Genomic DNA, 17,828 nt, shown 5'->3' with positions numbered 1-17,828 from the left:
GCCACAGGGACAAGGCTCTGAGGTGCTGATAAGCTTTGCATGCAGGAGGAACAGAGAAGCACAGTGGCGGAAACTTAAAGGAGAAAGACGCCAAAGGGAGAAAGAATGAGGCCAGGTCATGGTAGAACCTCAGGCTGTGGTCAAGATTTGGTATTTATTCTAAGCATGATGGGAACCCATGGGAGGGTCTTAAGATGGAGGCTGTGTTTGTGGAGTGCCTGCATCCGGTTTACATTTTCCAGAGCTCCCGCTGGCTGCTGTGTGGGGAATCTTGGAGGGCCAGAGCACAATGAGGGGGAAACATCAGGAAGAGAGAGGCACTCAAGGCTTGGCCCATGTGGTGATGATGGAGGTGGAGAAGGAGAGGGATTTTAGCTGTATTTTAGAGGCAAAGCTGACAGGGTTTGAGAGAGTTTTGAAAGAACAGAGGAATCAGGGATAACTTCCAGGTTTTTTAGCATGATCCCCTGGATTGTGACCTCGTACTTAGACCAGAAGGCTGCGGGGGGGAGCAGGTGCTGGTGTGAGATCAGATGTTCTCCTATGGACAGTCACTCATCTGGTGCCTGTTTGGCCTCCAAGGAGCCGGAGAATCTGGAGCTCAGGGCTGGAGGTCTAATTTTGCACAGTCATCAGCCTGGAGCCGGTGGGTTTAAACCTCCGAACTTTCTTGAGGATTCCTTGCTGTCCTGTAGATTCTAACGTATATTTAGGCCCCAGCTTTCCAGAGCCAAAGTGTTATTCCTTCACCTTTCCTATTATTTCTGGATTGCCGCGCCAGACTGTCTCCAAGTCCAACAAACGCGTTCCTTCCAGGCAAAAACAGATGACACACACCATGAACCAGATTTTCCATGACAGACTTGTAAGGAACAAGATAATCTCATTGTTCCTCCTGCTACTTAAAATAAAGGTAATATTGATTTTATAGTAGCAGTTCAGGTCCTAAGGCATGATATTGATTAAGCGTCTGTCGAGACTTTGCAGGGTAGCCTTCTAGACCTACAGCTACAGGGCATCCCCCCACTGGGTCAGGCCTCTGCGCTGACCCGCTCTGTTATAAGTGGTGTTTTGCTTAGGAATTCTTGGCCTTTTTAGTCTAGGCACTGTCCAGAAGCATTTATTTTACCAGATAGATGGCTCAATCTAGCCTATTACTTTAATCTGACCTTAAAGATGGGAACTCTTTTGTTCTTAGGAAAAATGAAGACTGCTTTTGACATGTTTTAGAGTTATTTTCTTCATCAGTAGCAGTAGATTTCATGTTGAATCTTTTTGCTGGGACACTTCAATTAAAAGGCTATAATCTGACTTTCCTCCTTTTTTTTTTTTTTTTCTTTTTTCTTCAGTTGTTACTTTGGACAAGGCTCACTTTATACATTTTTTTTTTTTAAATGGGATGGTACCTCTTTTAAAGGTGCCATTATTAGGGACTCCTCAATTTTAATGTTGCATCAAGAAAGTAATTTCCTTGTGGTTATTGTGGTATGAAGCATTCAGCATACTCCATTTATAGGTTAGGCTTTCTAACGTTTACAGATCAGGTTCTGAGGATATTTTGAACAATTTAATAACAGTCAAGGGATAAATTGTTTACTGGCCTAAAGTATATAAAGAATCCCCAAATATCCAAAAATAACCGTTTCATAGAAAAAGTTTTGATTTTCTACTGTAGTAAGACTCAAATACCCCCCCCCCCCCCCCCGTGTCGAAATTCTGACCGGATTGTTCACTGGGTAGGTTTGAGGTTTAAATGAGATAATGCAGGTTAAGGCCCTTAGTATGGTATACTGATTGCTCAGCTGAGCTTCATGAGTATTTGCACTGTTTGATGACGGGAACTCCTTTTCTGTGGGCCACAGTACCCAGCACAGGCTGAGGAACCTAGCATCTTTAGTTAGATATGTTCTCAGCGACTGATAGATGTTTCCAGCATTTGGGAGCTACTTCCACACTGGCAATATCACAGTTTTATTTCTTTTCTCAAATGGTCTAAGTAGGTGTTATCTTCTGATCCCGCACACGGTAATGCTCAGAAGGGACAGAATGAATTTTGACCATTTCCGAATCTGCCTGTCTTCTTTGTTAGCCTCCAGATAGAGCTCCGGTTTTAATTTCTTTGCTGTTAGAAGAGGTAATAAATGTTAATATTCCTAGTACGATATCAGGTGCAGAATAGGTAAATGCCGTTTGACTCAGCGTCGTCACTGCCGGGCGTGTCTGCCTTTAGGGAGACAGTGCTGAAAAGTGGGGTTGTGGCTCCCTTTCAGGTAGAAGGTGAAATGGTTATTTGCTAAGTTAGCAAATATATTTTTTTTTAAGTAATAATTAAAAAAAATTTTTTTTATTTGACAGAGAGAGATCACAAGTAGGCAGAGAGGGAGAGGAGGAGGAAGCAGGCTCGAGGCTGAGCAGAGAGCCCGATGCGGGACTCTATCCCAGGATCCTGAGATCATGACCTGAGCTGAAGGCAGAGGCTTAACCCACTGAGCCTCCCAGGCACCCTAAGTTAGCAAATATCTTGATACCAAGGGAATCTTAACGCTTTCTTTTTAAAATGCTCTGATTGTTGCACAAAGGGGCAATTCTGTGTCGTGGAACCTTGGTGGAATGGGTGGGCAGCTTTGGAAATGGAGAAATGGCCTCTGTTTGGCTCATGAGCAGAGTCATTTTGGGAGTGGTTTATGAGTCATCCAAAATATGCATTTAATCTAGACTTGCGGCCTGCTGGTGAGGCTGCTGCTTTTTTATGATCTCGAATGTCTTGTCCATGTCAAAACTTGCCTTGTTTCTCTGTTTACTTTGAACCAGGAAAATGGTCATGACCACATTTGGAATTCCTCCTCCGCTGCGCATTTGCCCACATCACCCCTGGCTACCACCGGTACAGGACTGTTTATTTTGGATGTCCTTTTCTGATGTTCAGCTAATTTAACCCACAATGAAGTTAATCCTTACTTCTTTGGAAAAGTACAGATATCCTTATTAGCCGCTTTCACAGACATTTGCATGAAAGGGAGCCTATAATTCCACCGACTTTTGGACCCATCTACCCACATGGGCAGCGGATGCCTTTTTAGTCGGGATTAGGGAGAGCATTAAATCATAACTGTCCCGAGTTATCTGAAGTCCTCTTTAAGGTTAATAATGAACATGAATGTGACAAACATGGGCAGGTATTTGCTTTGGTCCGTTTATCTCGCCTCCTTGTGAACGAGAGAGAAGATCAAGCTCTTTTGGAATTCAGGTTAATAGCTCTTTACTCGTGTGTGTAGCCTACTGACTAAACAGCACGGAGGCCGCATCTGCATTGCCTGGGCTTGAGTCCTGGCTCCGCCAGTGACTGGCTGTGCAACCTGGGGCAGGTTACTTACTTTCTCTGGGCCTCAGTTTCGTTTTCTCTCAAGCGAAGACAGTTATAGTAACTACCGCTGAGAGTTAGGAAGACGAATGAATTTATGGAAAGCATTTAGAGCTGATATAGTAAACAACTAACTAGTAACTAAACAACTAGTAACTGCTATACGGTGTTAGCTGTTGTTTTTTATTGCCTGTTAGTCATTGCACCACTCAAAAGGTGAAGGTGTAAGCCATCATTTAGGGCCATTTATCAGGGAGATACTTTAGGCATTGTGTCTAGCCCTGTGGGTTTTTATTGGGTAGGCTAGGTTACTGCAAAAACAAAAACCAAAACCCCCCAAAACATATCAGAATACTTTATAATGGCTTGAACATAGTAAACACTTGTTTCTTAACAGCAACAGTAATATGTAAGCAGGTTGGTGGGATGGCTTCCTCTGTGCGTTCACGTAGAGTTGCAGATGGAAGGAGTTTTGGTCGTCTTCAGTACATTGCCTGTAAGGTCACCTCAGGTTATCTCCATTCCGGCCTGCCACAAGGGGAAGAGATGTGTTTAGGAGTTCTCTAGGGCCAGGCCTGGAAGTGGCACTCATCACTCCAGCTCACATTCCAATGGCCAAAACTCAGCAGCTGCCGGTCTTGGCCACCGGTTTTCAGGGGGCTCTTCAAATGTATGAGCCCTGAAAAAACTGTCTTGACTCCAAATCTGAACAAAAAAAAAAAATTTGCAGAATTGAAGTGAATCACTGGTGAATTTTAAGTGTTTATGAAATGTAGTCTTATATTAGCTTTGTAAGTTGTTATATTTAGTATTGTTCTTGCATTTGAGATTAATTTGTATGTTAGGTTTTCCAACTTCTCAAGAATTTCCAAGTATACCCAGTGATTACTGAGAAATTACAGTCCATCATAAATGAGTTTCTCAAAGCTAAATAAATTCTGGGGCAAAATTATACAAATCCACTCATATTTTTCTATTGCAAAGAAACTTTTTAATGTAAAATGTGGGTTCAGTTTAATGTTTATTTTGATGTTGAGTGGGGCCTTTAGGAGTAGCGAGGATCCTGGCTTACGAAAGTCTTTAAACAGTTCTGTTATTGAGTCTTAGTCTATGCAGGCACATTTTGGTTGCTTTGAAAAGATGTGTGGTGGGAGTGACTAAACACATTTTGCATTTTGAGCTCAGGTGTCCAAGCACCTATATCCCGTGCCAGGATCCTCTTTCCCCCTTCTCTGCTCTTAGTTTCTTATGGATATTTGCTGCTAAGAATGTAAATTACCCTGCATTTAATAAGCCAGGTTCTTGGTCTTGGAGATGCCGGAGAGGAAACATGCCCTCTCTTTTCACCTGTCATCTTGGAAGGCTAGGGTTTGATTGATCTTCCTTTTGAGTCACCCCTGGCCTCTTGGACCATGGTTTCCTCTTCCTGAATTCTCTTATTCTTTTAAAGTGAGGCACTTCTGAACGGACATTTGGGAAATGTAGTTTCAAAAGCCTCTTTTTATGATGGATCTTGTTGGGGGTTATTTAATTATAATAGCTTTTGGTTCTTCTGTTTTTTGGTTAGTCCTGCCAACTGGAATTTGCTTACTAAAGCAAAATATCCATGATAGCTCTGAAGGGACTCTGATGTAGACTGGGGCTTTGGTAGAGCCTTTCTTGAAAAGGATGGGCAAAATAAGAAATAGGATAGTGGCTTCTGATCTAGCATTGAGGGGTCCTTCAAAGTGGAGAGCAGGGAACCCCCAGAGTGGTCCTCTCCGCTCTAGTACGTGACAACTGCATCCTTCTGGTTGCTCAGGCCAAAAACTATAGACACATTCTTCACTCTTCCTTTCCTATTCCACATCTCATTTGCTAGAAAATTCTGTCCCCTCTATCTTCTAACCACTTCTCCTAGCCCCTGCTTGTACCGTTCTTCTTCAGACTTCCAGCGTCGCTGTCCTGCATCACTGCAGTTTCCACCCAACTAGTCTCTCTGTTCCTTTCCTGCCTGTTTCTATAGGCAGCAACCAAAGTTGGTCTTTAAGAAAAAAAATTAAGATTATGTCACTCCTCCATTCAGATATTCTTAGGACTCCTCAAAACATCGTTATCCTATAATCCAGCAATTCCGCTCCTACTTACCCGAGACAAATGAAAACATAGGCCTGCAGACCCCTTTTACATCAGTGTTTATAACAGCATTGTTCATAATATTCCCAAAGTTGAAACAAGCCAGATGTTCATCTGATGTTGAGTGGATAGTCGAATTTTGATATACCCATTCAGTGGACTGTTACTCAGCAATAAAAAGGATGAAGTAGTGATCCATGCTGCAACGTGGATGAATTTTGCAATCACTGTGCTAAGTGAAGAGGCTAGTGATAAAAGGCTCGGTATTGTATAATTGCATATTTGAGACAGAATGTAGATAAGTGGTTGCCAAGAACTGGGGATAGAGGGGTATGGAATGACTGCTAATGGGGACAGGGTTTCTTTTTGGCATAATGAAAATGTTCTGAAATTGAGTTGTGGGCACGATTGTATAACTCTGAATACACATTCTGAATCATGTACTTTAAAAATGGCAAATTGTATGTTACATGAATTGTATTTCAGTGAAGCTGCTATTAAAAAAAAAAAAAGACAAAAAACACAACAAAAACAAAGCAGCACCCTTCTGGCTTTCTATCTGATCTGTCCCCTGACGCCTTCTCTGACTCCATCTCCTGTCATGTTCCTCCTTTCTCACCCACCCAAACTCGCCTCCGTTCTGTTCCTCAAACAAGGCAAGTCCTTCCTGCCTCTGAGCCTTTGTACTTGCTGTTCTCCCTTCTAAGGACCTTCCCCTGCACCCCAGATATGAGCATGGCTGGTTCCCTCACCTCCTTTAGGTCTATGGAAACACTGGATTCTCAGGAGGGTTTCTCTGATTACCCCAAAATAGCGCTATCTCATTGCCTGTGGGTGTCTTCTATTCCTTTGCCCTTTGTTATTTTTCTCTATGTCACTTACCATCATCTGATATCTTATAGATTTTCTTGTTTGTTTTTTGTCTGTCTTCCTCTGTTAGAATAAAAACTCCAGGAAGGGACTTTGCTTTTGTTCATTACTGTATCTGCAGCAATGTAGGCCAGATCTCTTTTCATCAAACCATTAGCATGAGAAAGATGGATTTCTGTGGCAGTGGTGCTGTTTGGGGAATATTCTGTATTTGTGTGGATGTTCAGTATATCTGTCTGATGCAGCATTTGCAGTCAACAGCCTGGAAATAGTCACTATGGGAAAGGTAATTCTGGTTCTAAGGGTGGAATGGAACTTCTGAAAGTTACTCTCATGTGACTCTTGCTACAGACTGAGAAATTTTCCTATTTTTGTCACCATTTGCATTATGCTAATATATTATGTAAAGCATGCTAATTTTTATATCTGCCTTGTGGATTTAAAGCGTTTAGTTTTATTTAGTCTTTAAAAAAAACAAAACATTTGGGGCACCTGGGTGGCTCAGTGGGTTAAGGCTTCTGCCTTCCACTAAGGTCATGATCCCAGCCTCCCGGGATCGAGTCCCGCATCCGGCTCTCTGCTCGGTGGGGAGCCTGCTTCCCCCTCTCTCTGCCTGCCTCTCTGCCTACTGGTGATCTCTGTCTGTCAAATAAATAAATAAATAAAATCTTTAAAAAAAACCAGAAAACAAAAAACCATTTAATTTATTCAGGCAATCTCTCTGCCCAATGTGGGCTTTAAACTCACATCACCAAGATTAAGAGTCACCTGCTTTTCTGACTAAGCCAGCCACACACCCCTAGTTCTATCTAGTCTCAATTTACCACCCCTCCGCTATCTTTTCCTACCTTGGATGCTCTGAAGGTTTAATTTTGAACAAGTTTTACGCAACAAAATACTATTCTGGAAAGCAACTGATTAGTTTGGCCTTTGATGTGAGCTTGTTTTGAGACATACCTATTCTTCCTTAGGGATGCAGAGCTGGGAAGAAAATAAAATTTAATATCTATCTATCTATGCTCATATATATATGTACTTTAAAGAGCAAGTATTTAGTTGCAGGAGCCCTCAAAATCTCATGTCTTTTACCTGTTTCCTTTTCATAAGGACGGAGTTTAGCTTAAAGATCCTTTTGGTTGCCCTGAGTCTGAGTGTGAAAATGTGTGAGTCACTAGGTGGCGCTGGCGCATCACGGTGGAGTCCGCGGAGGCTTCCGGAATCTTCCTCTCGCTGACTGGATCTCTAGGTGTCAGGGAAATTGTTTTATTGGTAAAGGGCATAGTGTAATATATTCATCTCCACCCTAGGCAGCTATTTAATGCCCTGAAACATGCCCCTCTTGTGGCCATGGCCTGTTAACTATGCTTATTTGGTGTAATAATTAGCAGAATTTCTCACTAACAGGGGTACTTACCAACCCCTCACATCTTCACTGTGCTCTTGTACGTGATGGATTGTACATTCTGTGGAAAAAGTTGGGAAGGTCATAGCTCGACCTCTGTCCGACAGGGCTCCTTTCTGCACATTTGTTCTGAATAGGTTTATATTAACTTGCTTTTTGAGCTTCTTCAGAGCAGAGCTGAGGAGGGTAAACATATTTGAGCTTTTATGTAATGGCCGGCTGAAGGTTTGTAAACACAACACTGTTAATTTTCCAACTCTTAAAATGATACAAAAACAAATAGCTGTCCAAATCATCGGAGGACACTTGCTCCTCGGACTGTGTGTGTTGGAAACGTGTCCTAGGAACAGTGGGCCCGCCACAAGCACCACATTTTAGGTTAAAATTGGAGAAGAAAATTACACACGGAATTTTAATTTTTTCCATGGTTGTAAGTTAGGCCCCATTTAATTCTTTGTGGTTTTACAAGCCCTCTTAAGCTCCTAATATTTCTACACCAACAATTTTAACATTTACTTTAGAACATGGTTAGAATGATCTGACAGAAGACCAAACAGGAGAAAATAGGTTTAAAGCAGGAAATACTTTAGTTAGACCACTGACTTACCCTTTGTGACCTTAGGCAAATTGTTTACCTCCTCGGGGCTTTGGTTCTCTCGTTTCTTAAAATCCATTGTACGCAGTGCCAGGTAAAATGAAGGGAGAAGTCTTCAGAATACCTTTGTTCATATACAGAGCTCCAGATAAATGTCAGATGTTGTTAGAATTATTTAAGAAAGTCAAAAGAATTTTTCGTTGTCGATTCCAAACTGAGTTGTGGAAATTTTTAGAGAATGGATTGACACAGTCCTAGGGTCTCCCCAACTGACACGTCCTGGCTTTGTTTCCAAGTTTCAGTTCCTTTCTTCTACCTGTGTACAAGTAGTTTCACTTGGTTGGCCTGCCTTTATTTAAATCTACTTACATGTCTGGATTTAGTTGTAGGAGACGGAGACTAGTAAGATAGGGAAACAGATTCTTATAAAATCGTTGGAGATCGAGCCCTTTAGGGCCAAGTGGGCTGGTACAGTCGCACCGAGCAAGGCTGGAATCAGGAAGCCTTTACTAAAAGTGTTGATTTTTAAGTATGCGTCCCTGTAATCGGGGGAATAGGAAGGTCCTGCCATTACAACCTGTATTTGATAAGCCCAGAGCTGATAGCCAGGTCCTTGGGAAGTCATTGCTGAATCTTCAGTGTTTCCACGACTCTGTTGCCTACAGAAAACGTTTAAACAGCAAGAAGGTGGTCTCCATTTTCTTCCTGCCTTCTAAATCTCACATCTGGCCGTTTAATTGTCGGAACCTATTTCTCGCCCAGAACCCTAACTGCAAAGGAGTCCGGGAAATGTAGTTTTTAACTTTCCATCTTCTGCCACGTAAGGAGGCACAGTAATAGCGGATGGAAAGATACGAGTTCCCGTCTATCTATCCACCCCTTTCCCTCAGTCTGTTTAAAATCACATATCTATCCCCAGATCCATATTTCATTTATAGCCAAGGCACGGCGATCAGGTTAGTAAGCCCTAAGTAGATGTGTCATTAATGCCCTTGACTTCTTTACTTCTCTTTATGGTTCCACTTTTTTTTTTTCTCCTCCAGCAGTTTTGGTACCGTATTAAATTCCAGATCTAACTTCTGGGGTAGTTCTTGATTAATTTCATTTCCATTGCCATGTCGTTATTCAAGACCAGCTCAAGTCTGCTCGGGCTTTCCAGTAGTCTCCGTATGTGGTCCCTTGGACTCTAGTCTTGGTTTCTTTTCACGCAGCCCTATTATTAATAGATCAGTGTTTAAAAGACAAATAACGTACCCCTGTTATATTCCCATCCTTCTCAAAAGCCTTTTGTCGGTCCTCGTTACATTCAGGATAGAACCCAGACTCCTTAGCTCGACTTTTGGGACCTTAGTGTTATCTTTCTTTTTCCCTCCTTGGAGACCGATTTTTAGCCAAAAGGTCTCATTGCAGATGTCTGGATTGTCTTGTCCTTTACCAGTTTTTTCAGCTCTGCTGCCCTCACTGCCTGTGTTTAATTTTCGACTCTCTTCTTCCCATTTCTTTATGCTCTTGGTCACGTTGGTGCACGCTTCTTCTCAGCTTTCTTCACACTCCGACAGCACTGTTTACCCCAGAATTTTTTTTTATTCCTTGTATTGTTCGTTTTCCTTTTATGATTATATATCCTCATTTTTTTTCATGTAGACAGTATAAATATTTGTTATGGATTGACTGACTTGTTGATTCTTCATGGTTTAGACATTTACTTGCTTGGGAAAAAGGGGATGTTGGAGGGTCAGGGTGGGGGTTGAATTCAGCAACACTCTAGCTGTGTGATTTTGTCCTTTTGATTCCTAGTGAAAGGACAAATTAACTATTTGCTTTGAGCAAGCTAATGCTATGTTTTGTGGATTTTAGTGTTTGAAAAGGGCCCTTGGCTGGAAAACCTTGGAGTTGAGCTTCTTATCCCTGTTTGCCAGGCTGGATGAGCTCCTTGTCTATACCACGGCATTGCAGTTTGCTTAAGAGCGGGTTGTGAAATAGCAAAGGAATTTGTCTGTGGTTTCTTGCCAGAGAGGAGGAGGAAGAAAGGATTCTGAGTAAATCAGACATGCAAATTAGCAAGGCCCATGGGCCTTAAAGTAAATTACACAATGGAGTCCAAAGAAATTCAGTTTGTCTTCTTTCTGCTTTTGGTTTGTGCAGGGTGTGTGTGAGAAAGGCAGCTATTATAGATATGCTTTAAGCCAAAATTCTCAACTTTTTGGCTTTGGGATTCTTTTATACTTACATTGCTAAAAATCATTGCAGACCCCAAGGAGCTTTTGTTTTTATGGGCTGTATCTATTACTATTTACCGTATTAGGAACTAAAATGAGGAATTTAAAAAAATATTAATTCATTTAAAAAAATATTAATTCATTTAAAAATAGCAAACAAAGTCCACTACACTTACTTTTTAAATGAAATATAACTCTCCAATACAAAAAAATTAGCCAGAAGAGTAGCATTATTTTTACTTTTTTGCAAATCTCTTTCATGCCTAGCTTAATAGAAGTTGGCTTCTCATACCTCCTTTTGCATTCAGTTATTGCACTGTGTTGGTTTAAGTATATGAACTAAATCCAGCCTAACACAGATGCTAATGGAAAAGGCGAGTATTTTAATTGCTCCCTTAGTTATTAAATGCGGATGTTCTTCTTTGATATTACACCAAAATTCAACAAGTCATACTTTCTTTAGGGTTAGTTGCAATGTAGAATCTTAAACTATGTCACTTATCATTTCCTACTCTGTTATTATCTATTTATCTAGTTTGCACTTTGAGTAGATCTCCTGCTACATGCTTTAGTTATTTGGATAATTATGGGTTCTTTGAATTATGCAGATCTTCCAAATGTTGACATTTATTACACGTTGTCAAAAATCACATTCATTAATATCATCGTTGATCTTATCAGAAGAGTCTTTAAGTATTAGGTAACTGTCAAGTGCAAGATGTCAAATACAGATTTTTCAAATGTTTAGTTTTTGATCGAAAACTCATTTTTTTCCCCCACTGGCAGCAAATATGATAAGTTGAAACAAGAGGCTCATTTCATTAATTTTTGAGAAAATGTCTGTCGTATACCGAAGTCTGATTAGCCATATATAGTGTTCCATGAAAAACGTGGCTAGTTCAGTCTACAACTCAAATAACTGCACAAGTGCTGTCTTTTGAGACAGCCACTGTACTTGGATATTTATCAGAAGTGCTTTCTACTTCCCATTTTGTTGTACAGAGTAGTAAAAAGACAGCTACTTAACATTGAGATTTAATAAGATTAATAATGTTCACTGCTTCATCAGGGACATGGTTAAGTGAAACTAACTTTTTTCCTTTTCTCTCTCTCTCCTGGAACATGTGGTGGTGAAGAACCCAGTGTCTAGTATGCTTCGGTGCTACTGGCCCCAGTTGTGCCAGATCACCTCCAGTTTTACCCGCCCTTCTTTCAAACCAGGAGTGCTAATGTCAACACAATGAAGAAAGCAAATTAATAGGATTATGATGAAAATGGTGTTGCTCTTTCAGACCCTTTGCTGAACCAGGGCCCTAGAGCAATTAGGAGCCTTTGAATCGTTAAACATTCAAAGAATGGAGTAAGGTTGTATCCTCAAGGCCAATTTCCCCTCCTTGCTGGAGCTCTGCTTTCCTTGAGGCAATCCAGAGGAGGGAGTTTCTCTCCTATTTTGGGCTTGTTCTCAGCCAAAGGTCTTATTCCTGGGGCTTGGGGTTTTTTAGTGAGGGAGCACAGGGAAACACTCTACCAGCTTTTGGTGATCATTAATGGTTAACAGATCATTCAGTTGTGTTTTTGTTTTGTTGTCGTTGCTGCTGTTAGAAAAAAGATGAGGTGTACTGTTATAGTGATTGAGATCACCATAGGGACCACCTGTTTGGGGCGTCCATGAGGCAGTGCTTTCTAAAGAACCTTCTTTGGGCCACGCGTGAAAATTATTTCAGTCCCTTGACAAGCTTTGGATCATTTTATTAGTCTGTTTGCATATTTTTTTTTTTTTTTTTTAATATTTAGAGGGCAGATCTTCTTTCTGCTTCTTTAATCACTGTTAGGCTCTCAGATGTCCCGAACAGCATCATCCCTTCCCTGGCATGAGCATGGCCTGGACTTGAGGCAGCAATTAACTGATCATGTAATTGAAGAATCCCAATTTTCCAGTTTCTTTTTTTTCTTTTTGTAACTTCTTGGGTGGTTGGGGCACATTATTGAAACAATTATTACATTTACTCAAGAGTTTGTCTTTTCTATTAAAAAAAAAAATTCCATCTAAGTGCCTCACGGTGAAGAGGAGGAGATTGTGTAACCAAAGCCTCCTCTTAACTGGTCTTTATTGTTAAAGAAGACTGATCCCTTTGTGTTTCAGCTTGGCACGCAGAAACGGTTTTAATTTAACAGTCCAGCTCCTTTAATAGATCAATTCTCTATTGTGTTTTGAATTTGGTGCATTCCCAGTTTAGTCTTGAAACTATGGGCTGCTCTGGAGGAATGGGGGCGGGGGGGTGTCATAGAGGCTTAGTCCTTTTGGGTATGATTTATAGTTTTATCCCAAGCCTCTTATTAATTAATGTTAGACAGGGAAGGTAATTAACATTTGTAAGCGCCGGCTGTGTGTCGGACACTCTACTAGGGCTTTTGTCCATCCTCATCTAATCCTCAAGGTGACTCGGATGCGTGTTGGACCTGCATGCTTTTCTCCCGCTCTGTCCGCCATGCTGCCATCGGCCAAGTCACCATTACTCTTGACTGGACTTCCACACCCCCCTTGGTCTCCCTGCTTCAACTTTACACGGCCCTTTCCTCCTCGTAAACTATTCTCCATGTCAGTTAGGATCGTATCTTTAAAAATACAAATCAGGGGGCGCCTGGGTGGCTCAGTGGGTTAAAGCCTCTGCCTTCGGCTCAGGTCATGATCCCAGGGTCCTGGGATCGAGCCCCGCATCGGGCTCCCTGCTCAGCAGGAAGCCTGCTTCCTCCTCTCTCTCTCTGCCTGCCTCTCTGCCTACTTGTGATCTCTGTCTGTCAAATAAATAAATAAAATCTTAAAAAAAAAATACAATTCAGACTCTGTCACTTCACTCCATAAGGCCCTTCAGTGACACTGCGTCACACACAAAATGAAATCCTTGGACTCTGCCCAATAAAGACCCCGCTTGGTCTGGCCTCAGCCCGTGTCTGAGAACTCATCTGCCACACTCCTCAAGCTCTTCCCCTGGGCTCTAACCTCTTCGGCCTTTCTTCTATCCCTGGAGGCCACCAGCCTCATTCTTTCTCAGGGCCTTTGTGCCTGCTCTTCTTCCAACGTGGATCGCTCTCCCTAGATCCTTCCTCTGGGCCTGCTTGTGTGTTGTGATTTGTGTCTCAGTGGAGCTTCGCTGACCAGCCAAGCTAAGGCAGCCTCTCTCTGTGTGTCATTTGTTTTATTTTCATTAGATCACTCAGTGCCGCGTAGAGCGAGGTTCTGCTCTCAGATTGTCTGGGTTTCCGTCTTTGCCCTTCCACTTAACTTGTGGTGTGTGACTTTGGGCGAGTGACTTAACATTCGAGGGCTTTAGTTTTTTCCTCTGTAAAATGGATATAATAGTACTATCTCCCTTTCTAATGAGAATTAAAGAAGTTAATACTTATTTCTTATAATAGTTTTGGACACACTGTATATGTTCAAGAACCATATTACTATTGTAAGGTGATTAGGGTTGTTAAAATTATTTTACATTTTCTTATTTATTGGGCTCTTTGTCTTCCACCTAAATATAAGTTTATGACGGAAGGAGCCTTATTGGTTACATTCCCAAATGTACTCCAGAGCCTAGAACAGTGCTTGGGCACTCACTAAAAATTTGTTGAGTATTAAAATCTGAAACATCATTATCCCTTATTTTAGAAGTTGAGGAGTCAAGGTTCAGGATGATAAAATCACACCTAAGGTGACACGGCTGTTAAAAAACAGTCTTGGGATTTAGACTGAATCCCGATTCCAAAGACCATGTCCTTTCCATTACACCACCATATATAAGTGGATATTTCTTTAGTTCAAATTCTGTCATGTTTGGCACATGATTTCCAGGCTGCCTTTTTTCTATAAATCCTGATGTGACTCATGAAATGGAAACAGCTATTCATATGACTATGAGGGGTCAAGGCCAAGAGTTAGATCCAGAGGGAAGTTCAGAAAGTGAGATGTACACCAACCCACCAAATAAAGGAGGTGAAATACAATTTCCCCAATTCCTGCCAGTTAGTGACCTTGGGGTTGGGCTGCTCAAGGAGTTTCATATATTTTGACTTCTGAATAGAAAGGATCCCTGAAGTCATAAACCTCTAGTATGGGTTCTTGTACTTCTGTCATCTTACTCTAGTAGGATAGAGGCAGAAGTTGAGAAATTGAAGTCTTAGCTCTTGCAGTTTCTAGGAAATAGGAGGCTTGAATCTGCCTTGGTCATTGGCAATGCATGATAATGGTCCTTGGTCTCTGGGGGCTTCCCTGACTTATTCTTTTAAACAGATATTTTTGGTGGGGGGGGGGTGAGATGAAAACAGTGTGAGAATACATGATACAGGGGAAAGCACAGATTGTGGGGATTGGCAGGTTGGGGTTCAGATTTTTGCTGTGCCACTTTTATCTTTGTCTTTGGCCTATTACTTTCCTAAACCTCAGTTTTCTTATTTATACAGTGGGGATTTGAATGAGAAGTAAGGGAGAGACTTTGCCTAAAGTGTCTTGTGTAGGGTCTCCTATTTGGATCATTGACCCTTTAGAGAATTTAATAAAAGATATGGATTCTCTCCCCAGAAATGTGCTCATACACCCAAAATCTGGCATTTCATTTTGTAAGGTTCACAGAGCCTCTGAAACTCAGGTTAAGAATCCCCACACCGTGAGGCACCTGGGTGACCGACTTGGTTGGGCGTCTGACTCTTGGTTTTGGCTCAGGTCATGATCTCATGGGTTGTGGCATCAAGAGCCCTGTGTCTGACTCCTGGGACAGTGGGGAGTCTGCTTGAGAATTTTTCCCCCTGCCCCTGACCCCGACTCAAGTGCTTGTACGTGTGCTCTCTCTCAAAGAAATAAGTAAATCTTGAAAAAAAATTAAGAGAATCCCCACACCTTTTCTTTTTATGGGAAAAGCCCTTGTTTTCTTTTCTTAGGAATTAGACTAGTGCTTGGCTTCCTGCTATCTGTTATTAATGTTTGTTGAATGAGGGAATTTAACTAATTTCTGAATTCCTTAATCACCTTGAACTTGATATTTGGTTTCCTTTGCTGTAGGGCTTGTGCCAGTGCCAGCTTCATAACTTAGTCTGGGCATGCCAGTAGCCATTGCACTGTGGCAATAAATATCGGAGCCTGTAGTTTTAGTCTTAGGTCAGCTGTAGAGCTGGACTCATGAAACACTTGGAAAATGTTTCCAGTTTACAATAATGTGTAAATGTCAAGAGCCAGCCGTGGAGGGATGGTACCTCAAAGTGTTTGGACACCATCACAACATGTGAAATTTTGCTAATGCTTCTTTATGAATAGAATAGAAAGTCTTTAGAGACCATTTACTCTCCTTCTGCCAGATGAATGAAGTGATTTGTCCAAGGTCATTCAGCTAGTATGGTGGCAGAGCTCAGGACATGGAAGGTTCAACCTTACACACCCTCTTCTATCCTTCATCAAATGAGTGTTCTTCAATGCCTCTGAAGCCAGTAACTTCCACTGATTTCTGTGTGGCATTTTGTTATTTTTTTTTGAAGATTTTGTTTATTTGAGAGACAGAGAAAGGGAGAGCATGAGCGGGAGGGGCAGAGAGAGAGGAGAGAGAATCTCAAGTGGACTCCACGCCAAGCATGGAGCCTGATGTGGGGCTCGATCTCACCACGCTGCGATCACCGTTTGAGCCGAAACCCAGAGTCAGATGCTTAAGTGACCACACAGAATATATGAATGGGAGTGGCTGGGGTGAGGGCACTGGTTTTGATAGGATAGCCAGGTTGTGTGGTTTAACAACCTTTGATACTAAATGTAGCCATTTTAGTTCTGAATAACATTACTGTCTGAAATTGGCTTGTTTGTAAATGTTCATGCCCAATCTCTTCCTGTATTCTTCCCAGATGTAAACCCCACATGGACAGGAATCTTGTCTGTCTTACTCAGGGTAGTATCCTTAGATTCTTATAAGTTGTGTAATAAATTCTGCCTGAATGAATAGGTGTGGGGTATTCCCTGGCAGTTTCCTTAATAGAGTCCAAAGAGTTGGGAGTTCCCCTCATTTTTTCAGCAATTTAGCAAACAGCGATTGAACCTGCTTATATCAGACACTGTACGAGACACAGGAACTAACAAAGTTTGGTGCCTAACTTCAGGAAGTTACAGTTCAGATGAAAAAATAAATCAAATTTGGCTTACAGTCTATTTACTAATTTAATTTGAATGCATGCTTCATTAGTTCCTTTATCTTGGACCTACCTGCTCTGCTCACTTTACGTGCCTAGTTTCCGGTGCTGCTTGAGTATGGATTTTAGGTTCTGTCAGTCAGTGCTTTCTGTGGATGGTTGATCATCACTTCACCTCAGGGGCTTTAGAAATGACGTGCACACACAGGCGTCCAGACCCTACTCTTGGAGATTCTGAATCAGTCGGGCTGGGGTGAGGCATTGCTAGCTGTACTGAAAATCAGGAACTCCTTAAGCCGCTGTCATGGGCTGTCAGGTCCAGCCGGACACCCCTGCTTTGTAGGTGAGTATTGAGCCCGAGTCCTTCCTTGGCCTTAGAAACTGGGCCTGATATTTTGTATTGGCATCTTTCTCTTCCTCAAAAAACTTTTATGTTCTTTTCCCTCCATGCTTCCGTTCCGGGGGCCCTGCAAAGTCCAGCTGTGTGTTTGCTCTTTGTATACATACATGAAAAACTCCCGAGATCATGTAGGTAAATGAGGGTGAAACATGACACAAATAGTATCTGAATTGGTAATAGCCTTGTTTGGCTCTTCTTGTGTGTGTGTGTGTGTGTGTGTGTTAGTTCTTTGACTACTTTCAACATACAAATTGAGTATGGGTTGGTTACTTGGTGACTTTCAAGAGTGTTTTTTTTTTTTTTTTTTTGGTGGAACAAGGGAGTCGGATTTGTGTTTTTTTCCGGGACTCCTGTCCCTAGACTTGGCAGAAAGATAGCCAGGCAGATCTCAGCAGACCTGAAAATAGGTGAGCTGTCAAGGTGTTGGCAGTGATGGGCTCCTCTGGGTGGGACTCAGGGCAGCCTACCAGCAAAAAGGAGAGGGAGCTTAAATGATTTCACATTGGGGCTTTACTTATCATAATTGCTCCGAGTGCTAAATTGGGTGTGACAAATCAAACAGGTCATTGCCAAGTAGGTTTCGTTACCAGCCAATGACAAGCCCTTGACATAGATCATTGATGTTCCTTATGTTAAAAAACTAAACCAAATGAAAGCAGAAGGTAGATTGTATTTGGAGTTAGAATTCAGATAGTACAGATATGTGCACA

At 41.7% G+C, this 17,828-nt stretch overlaps 1 protein-coding gene and 1 long non-coding RNA gene across 5 annotated transcripts in view; one reads left to right on the top strand and one right to left on the bottom strand.

Moving 5' to 3' along the window:
- The window catches only part of FTO (FTO alpha-ketoglutarate dependent dioxygenase), a 373,670-nt gene that overhangs the window by 59,011 nt on the left and 296,831 nt on the right, over positions 1-17,828 (top strand). Inside the window, exon 1 of one of the 4 annotated variants that reach the window (XM_059152156.1) lies at positions 2,812-2,884. The exons of the other annotated variants lie outside the window; for them this stretch is intronic. Within the exon in view, the coding sequence (XP_059008139.1) occupies positions 2,816-2,884 (69 nt within the window). The 5' untranslated portion in view covers positions 2,812-2,815. Of the gene's footprint in view, positions 1-2,811; positions 2,885-17,828 lie in introns of those variants that run through there. 4 annotated transcript variants of the gene reach the window in all.
- On the bottom strand, positions 3,533-8,696 carry LOC131818078 (uncharacterized). Its single transcript, XR_009348693.1, has 3 exons — positions 8,356-8,696; positions 7,761-7,925; positions 3,533-3,889 (listed from the first exon to the last, which is right to left on the bottom strand). It is a non-coding gene; the product is annotated as an uncharacterized LOC131818078 (long non-coding RNA).

Source organism: Mustela lutreola, chromosome 16 (genome assembly GCF_030435805.1).
Source record: "Mustela lutreola isolate mMusLut2 chromosome 16, mMusLut2.pri, whole genome shotgun sequence".
Classification (NCBI taxonomy): Eukaryota; Metazoa; Chordata; class Mammalia; order Carnivora; family Mustelidae; genus Mustela; species Mustela lutreola.
This window is presented reverse-complemented; position numbering and strand designations above follow the sequence as displayed.